We start from the raw sequence: 6,967 nt of genomic DNA on the forward strand, positions 1-6,967 counted from the left end.
GTTGCTTAAAGATACCTTTCCAACCAATTATTTGGGAAGATTTTCGTTTCTTGGAAATGATTTTCAATACTTCCTTTCATGGGAAGATTTTCTTTTTAAAAAAAATCTGGATTGGAAGTTACTTAACTTTACAGCAAATGAAACACTACATCAACAATGAATCAAACCAAACTGTCATAATATAGTTTTTTAACCTTTTGAGAATATATTTGTCTATTATGCAAACAAACACAGACCATAACACAATGCTAGTTTAAAGTAAAAGTTTCTAAAAAGATCTAAAACTCAATCGAAGTAACTTCAGAAACCCCACTGATTGTTGATTTTCTTCTTAACATGTTCAGGGTTCATTTAAGTCTTGCATTTACTCTGTTTTAGCTATGAGATTCACCTTAATGAACAAGGACAAAGAGTGGGAACTTTGCATTTCTTCATTGTAATTTTAGAAAACCCAATAAAGCAGGTTTTTTTTTAAAGCAAGTAAAAACAATATCAATCAGCAACAAATTTCTGAAAATGCTTTACAGAGGTAAAGTAACTAGCTGGATACGTGAGAATAAACTATCATAGGCAGGAATAGGCTCACCTAGTGATCACTTTTACCTTATGAACTTCAGCGAATATATGCATGCTCTCAAGTTAAATAATCATTTTCAAAGTGTTACCAGAGGGGACAGCATTACAGCAAATTAGCCTGCAATCTTCAACCTCTTGCACTGAACTTAATTTTCAGTAAATTATGATGGCCCTACATACCCTTCCAAACAGTAGTGGGAGCAGTTCAGCAATAAAACAAGAAACAAACGGGGGGGGGGTGCACTGTGTAAATAACACATCACCAGTTAAGTTAGCCCTTAAAATCATTTAATCCCCTTAAATATATTTATCAAGGTAAAAGGGTAATTCCTCCCACTAATTTCAACATATATGTATGGGCAACATGTAGGTTTTAATTTGAGTGAACTGAGGTTGCTCAGAACCAAAGGCAAAGCATTTATTCTAGATTTAATAACATGGGTACCTAGATGGGTGTTTTTTAATTGTTACGATTGAAAAGGACCCAAAATGCACACTGGACTAACTACTTTCACATCAAATAGACAGACAGACAGACATACCAACCAACCAACCACACACACACACACACACACGTTCCAACTTTCAATTTCAGAACTGTATTTCTGCTTTCTAGAGATAGATGGCTTAAGTTTCACAACTTGTAACTACGAACTCCCACAGTAATACTCAGGAGCACCGTCCTTTATTCTTCCTTCACCCCCAGCCCTACCACTGATAAGAGACACGAAATCCAAAACCTGCTGCGCACATGGAACCTTTTCTTCACCACTATTCAAGAGTTGGAGCAAGAACCTAAATCTTACCACTACCAAATCTTACCACTACCAAACAAAAGTGAAGTGACAATAACAGCATTTACTTTATAACCTCAGCGAAGTCGAGAAACAAGAGGGCTTCGCGGGGATTGAGGAAATAAACAGGGTCCAGATCCACCCGGGAGGGGGGGGGGAAACCACTCTCACACGGGCGCAAATTTAAATGTGCCCAATTCGGTTCCGCAGCAGGGCATACAAGTAACCACTAACATAGACGGCACCCATATATATATATAATATATATATATATATATATATATATATATATATATATATATATATATATATATATATAAATAAAAAGGGTGCCGTCTATGTTAGTGGTCACGAATTTCGCAGCACCCTTTTACAGTGCTACCTCGGGTTAAGTAAATAATTCGTTCCGGAGGTCCGTACTTAACCTGAAACTGTTCTTAACCTGAAGCACCACTTTAGCTAATGGGGCCTCCCGCTGTTGCGCGATTTCTGTTCTCATCCTGAAGCAAAGTTCTTAACCCGAGGTACTATTTCTGGGTTAGCGGAGTCTGTAACCTGAAGCGTATGTAACCTGAGGTACCACTGTATATATAAAAGGGCGCTGCGAAATTCGTGGCCATGGGACTCGCGTCAACGGCTATTAGCCCGGGCAGTAAAATGGAACCTCCAGGTTCAGGAGCAGTTTGCAGGCGCCTTACCCCGTTGCTGAGCAACAAGAAACGTGAGGGGGTTTTCCTTCAAGCCCTTCTTGCCCTCGGCTATTAGAAACGGGACTCCGGGCCAGAGGGATCCACAAGTGCAAGCGTCGACCCACAGAAAACAACGGAGGTTAGCTAACCGTGAGCGACTTCGCCGTTGATTTCAACGGGTCACCCCGTCGAGTGCGAGGTTTCGCTCGGGTTGAGGGGCCAGCAGGAGACCCGCGGAGGGCCAGAGAGAGAGAGAGAGAGAGAGAGAGAGAGAGAGAGAAGCCGCAGGCGGGCGCCGAAGTGGGAAAGCCGCGCGAAGCCGTTAGCCGACCCCCGCGAAGCAACCTGTCGGCCGGTCACTCACTTTCTCGTCTCCGCAGCCGCCGTCCCTTTTCCCCGCTCCTTCGTCGCGTCCCGTCGGCTTCAAGCATCCCTCCGGCCTGCGCTTCGAATGCGAGCTTTTCAGGGCGCCGGCAACGCCGGCTGTCGCCACAGCGTGCCCGGCCTCGGTCCGCTGCTGCCGCGCCACAGCCACCATCGCGGCGGCCGGTGGACGAATGGAGAGCGCCGGCTCCTGCAGCGGACTTTATAAACTCCGCCCCCGCCACGTGCAGCGCGCGGTGCGAGGGAGGGGAGGAGCCAAGGGATGGAGGTTCTAGCGCTCCGAAATAACCGCTCTCCTATGCCCCGCCCTCCCCCGAAGCCAGTTGCAAGCATATTTTATTTTATTTTATTTTTCGCCTCCAAGGCGTAGAGCGAGCCCAAGGACGGTTGGTTTGACCAGCCATAATAAACCCCAACCACACTGAATAATGGCATAAACAAGTGAGGAAACTTCACCACAAACACACACTGTTCAAGCAGATTGGAAATTCCTGAGATTAGTACAGTTCAAGGCAGCACCTCAGAAGCCGTCGGATATTCTAGGACCTAGACAACACTTTCTGTCTCGTTTATTTTCAGTTCCAATATTTTAAAAGCCCCCCACCCCCATTCGTTCTTTCTCCCATTTCTTCCTCACAGATCTGTGGCTTGAAGCCTGTGCAATTGCAAAGTTCTTACGGAAGCTGAATTTCATGACAATTTGGAGACAGGTCAAAAAGAAGGGTAGAAAAATAACACAACTAGACACACCGCTTTGCCCTGGTTTTGAGATGCGTGTTTCCAGGACCCACGCTGTTTTTTTTTTATGTGCGTGATTGCATTTTGTAATCGCAAGTTGTTCCTAACGCTGTATTTTAAATGGTTGCAAACTTGGGGTCTGGGTTAAAGGACGGATCCTCCGCTTTTTAAAAAATAACTCATGGATCCTCCGCTTTTTAAAAAATAACTCCAACAAATCCGCAACCTTGCAACCCGCCCTGGGACCTCAGGGTGAATAGCGGGTTATTTCTGCACCAGGTTTCCCATCCCTACAGGTTTTGTGGTAACAGCAGACAAAAGCTTACAAGTTCACTCCTTAACATCAGGTAAAGCTAGTGTAGACGCCTAGCTGAAACCCTGGAAAGTTGCTGGCAGTCAGTGCAGACAATACTGAGCTTAGGTGGACTAATGGTCTGACTTTGTCCTGTATAAAGTCAGCTTCTGATTTTCCTATGTAACGGGCTGCCATATTTTAAAAAAACTACTAACCAGGACACCTCAAAAGTTGTTGAGCTTTTTATAGTAGAAGCGACAATACATTTTGAATTTTTGAGCTTTTTTTTGGCATTTCCGGCACAATTTAACCCTCTTTGATGGAGATTTATCCGATAAATATTCCAGGATGCCATTTTCAGAGGCGAATTCCAGGACATGTCATGGAAAATCAGGACTTATGGCAACCCTAGACTGTGTAAGGTCTAGGCTGCCTCATTCCTTGATGCAGGCCAGAATTTCGGAATGCTCTGGGAGAGGCATAGACAAGTCTGGCCCAAGACTTACAGAGAATCCTGTAATAAACTTTTAAACAAATCTCTTCACTTACTCTAAGCCTCAGTCCAGGTTCTTCATTTAAAAAAGCCCCAGGTTTCTGAGTACAATACTAATGTGCAGAAACCAGCAGAGGAAGCTATTTGTGATATGGAGAGTTTTCAATGGCACGGTAGAAATATCCGAGGCGTAAATAAATGCCAATTTATTTATTTCATTTTAATGGCTTTTTACTTAGGATTCTAGATGCAGTCTTGCTGAGGAAAAGAAAGTTCCAGCTAACTAGCCAAATTTGCCACCTTTATAGGCCCTCTATTGCTGGGGGGGGGGGGGGATTTGGCTCTCTCAGCCCTGACTGGCTAAAGGGGAAATCTACTCTCCTGCATCCAGGCTTGCTCTGTTTAAAAACTGATCTTTGAACTGGGTTTGGGATCCTCTTTGGATTAAGGATCATGTTTCTGCCATCATGTGCTGGATGCAGTTTGGTGGTGGGCTCTGTGGTGAATGCCGTTTGGTGGTTGCCCAGTTTTTAAAACTCTGTGCATTTATGTTTCACAGGGTGCGAAAAAAGGGCTTTGCATCTTTATACAATACAGTGGTACCTCGGGTTCAGTACTTAATTCGTTCCGGACGTCCGGACTTAACCTGAAACTGTTCTTAACCTGAAGCACCACTTTAGCTAATGGGGCCTCTTGCTGCCGCCACACTGCCGGAGCACGATTTCTGTTCTGATCCTGAAGCAAAGTTCTTAACCTGAAGCACTATTTCTGGGTTAGCGGAGTCTGTAACCTGAAGCGTATGTAACCCAAGGTACCACTGTATGCATGTGTGCTTGGGCCCAGGGTCTTTTGCCTCACCATCCCCACTACTCACTACTGACTCCCTGTTGCTACTCAGCTTCAAATATATATATATATATATATATATATATGCTTTCGTAGATTTTCACGGGTACAGGAATGCAGGTTTTGGTGTCCTCGGGTGTCTTCCCGTGTAAAAGTTGGGGTGTCTAGGCGACGTTTCGACGAGGTCTCACTCGTCATCTTCAGGCTGGTGCTTTCGGCTTCTTGTTACTGGAACAGAGCTCTGTTCCAGTAACAAGAAGCCGAAAGCACCAGCCTGAAGATGACGAGTGAGACCTCGTCGAAACGTCGCCTAGACACCCCAACTTTTACACGGGAAGACACCCGAGGACACCAAAACCTGCATATATATATATATATATGCAGGTTTTGGTGTCCTCGGGTGTCTTCCCGTGTAAAAGTTGGGGTGTCTAGGCGACGTTTCGACGAGGTCTCACTCGTCATCTTCAGGCTGGTGCTTTCGGCTTCTTGTTACTGGAACAGAGCGGGATCTCAATGTTTGAGTTCCTATAAATACTGTAGAGGGGGTGTGGTGTCTAGCCTCCAATGTTCTGGGCAGAGAGGAAGTTCCCAGGCTAGTGTGCCTTTTCTTCTTTTGTTCCTTAATTACTTGAGAGATACCTTGAGTGATTTCTTGAGTGATATCCTGAGTACCACTTAGGTGGGTCATTAGGTGTGGATTAGTTGCTAAAGTCTTTGTGTCTTGACCTCTTGAACTTTGTGAAGAGTTTTCCTGAGAAGATGGCTGTATTGCACTTAGTTGTGCTTTGGCTTGGCTTCGTGTATAGGGGCGAGCTGTGGTTTTGTGGCTTGTGTCAGCCAGATCTGTGTAGGGATTGCAGGGGGGTGCAGCATCCGGAGGTGCCACCATGGATTGGCTACTGGATGGTGTCAGTAATTCATCTGTGGAGAGGGTCTGGGTTTGGGTCTGGTGTGGTTGATTGGTGTTGGCGTTCTGTGTGCCTCTGGATCTGGTGTCAGTTTTTGTGGGGAGGGCTAATTTCCAGATGTCTGGCAAGCGGGATGTGTCGTCACGCTTGTTCATGTTGTGAGGGTGTTTCTCTATCTCAATGGCTTCCATGATTATTCTCTTGTGGTGATGTTCCGTGTTAAAGAGCAATTTGGAATCTGCAAAATTAATTTCGTGTCCTGTTTCTTTCATGTGTTGGAAAAGAGAGGAAGTTTCACAAAGTTCAAGAGGTCAAGACACAAAGACTTTAGCAACTAATCCACACCTAATGACCCACCTAAGTGGTACTCAGGATATCACTCAAGAAATCACTCAAGGTATCTCTCAAGTAATTAAGGAACAAAAGAAGAAAAGGCACACTAGCCTGGGAACTTCCTCTCTGCCCAGAACATTGGAGGCTAGACACCACACCCCCTCTACAGTATTTATAGGAACTCAAACATTGAGATCCCGCTCTGTTCCAGTAACAAGAAGCCGAAAGCACCAGCCTGAAGATGACGAGTGAGACCTCGTCGAAACGTCGCCTAGACACCCCAACTTTTACACGGGAAGACACCCGAGGACACCAAAACCTGCATTCCTGTACCCGTGAAAATCTACGAAAGCATATATATATATATATATATATATATGCTTTCGTATGTATGTATGTATGTAAAATGTCCCCCAATTCATTGAAAAAAATCTGGCAACCATAGGTTAATGACTTTTTGTCATTCTTCACAACTTCTATCCCAGGGGAGGCCCTGGCCTGGCATCTTCCCTTCAATACTCAAAATATTATCCAAATTCTACCATTTATTAATTCACCAACACTTGCTGTGATGGGTGCCCTTGCACACCCAAACTCCGACACCCCAGATATGTAATGCGCCTGAACAAAAGTGAGAGCATAACATGTGTTGGGAAAGCAATGCTGGAAGTTTGTCCACATGGGGATCCCTGCATGGGGAGCTGCTTTTACAACATTGGTCCAAATTGCTCACCCCCCCACCAATGGATTATGGCAATTCATTTTATGTGGGTCCACACATACGAGCATTGGGACGTGGGTGGTGCTGTGGGTTAAACCACAGGGCCTAGGATTTGCCGATCAGAAGGTCGGCGGTTCGAATCCCCGCGATCGGATGAGCTCCCATTGCTCGGTCCCTGCTCCTGCCAACC

General features: G+C 45.1%; 1 protein-coding gene and 1 long non-coding RNA gene across 2 annotated transcripts in view; one reads left to right on the plus strand and one right to left on the minus strand.

Moving 5' to 3' along the window:
• Positions 1–2,634, minus strand: part of TEX15 (testis expressed 15, meiosis and synapsis associated) — a 32,247-nt gene extending 29,613 nt beyond the window's left edge. The window contains exon 1 of the mRNA XM_083718107.1: positions 2,424–2,634. Coding sequence (XP_083574233.1) covers positions 2,424–2,597 — 174 coding nt within the window. The 5' untranslated portion in view covers positions 2,598–2,634. The remainder of the gene's footprint in view (positions 1–2,423) is intronic.
• Positions 2,635–2,785: 151 nt separating this feature from the next.
• Positions 2,786–4,182, plus strand: LOC310835315. The gene is made up of 2 exons (XR_014559542.1): positions 2,786–2,884; positions 3,824–4,182. It is a non-coding gene; the product is annotated as an uncharacterized lncRNA (long non-coding RNA).
• Positions 4,183–6,967: the final 2,785 nt, after the last annotated feature.

The sequence above is a fragment of the Podarcis gaigeae genome (assembly GCF_964106915.1).
Source record: "Podarcis gaigeae genome assembly, chromosome: 17".
NCBI lineage: Eukaryota > Metazoa > Chordata > Lepidosauria > Squamata > Lacertidae > Podarcis > Podarcis gaigeae.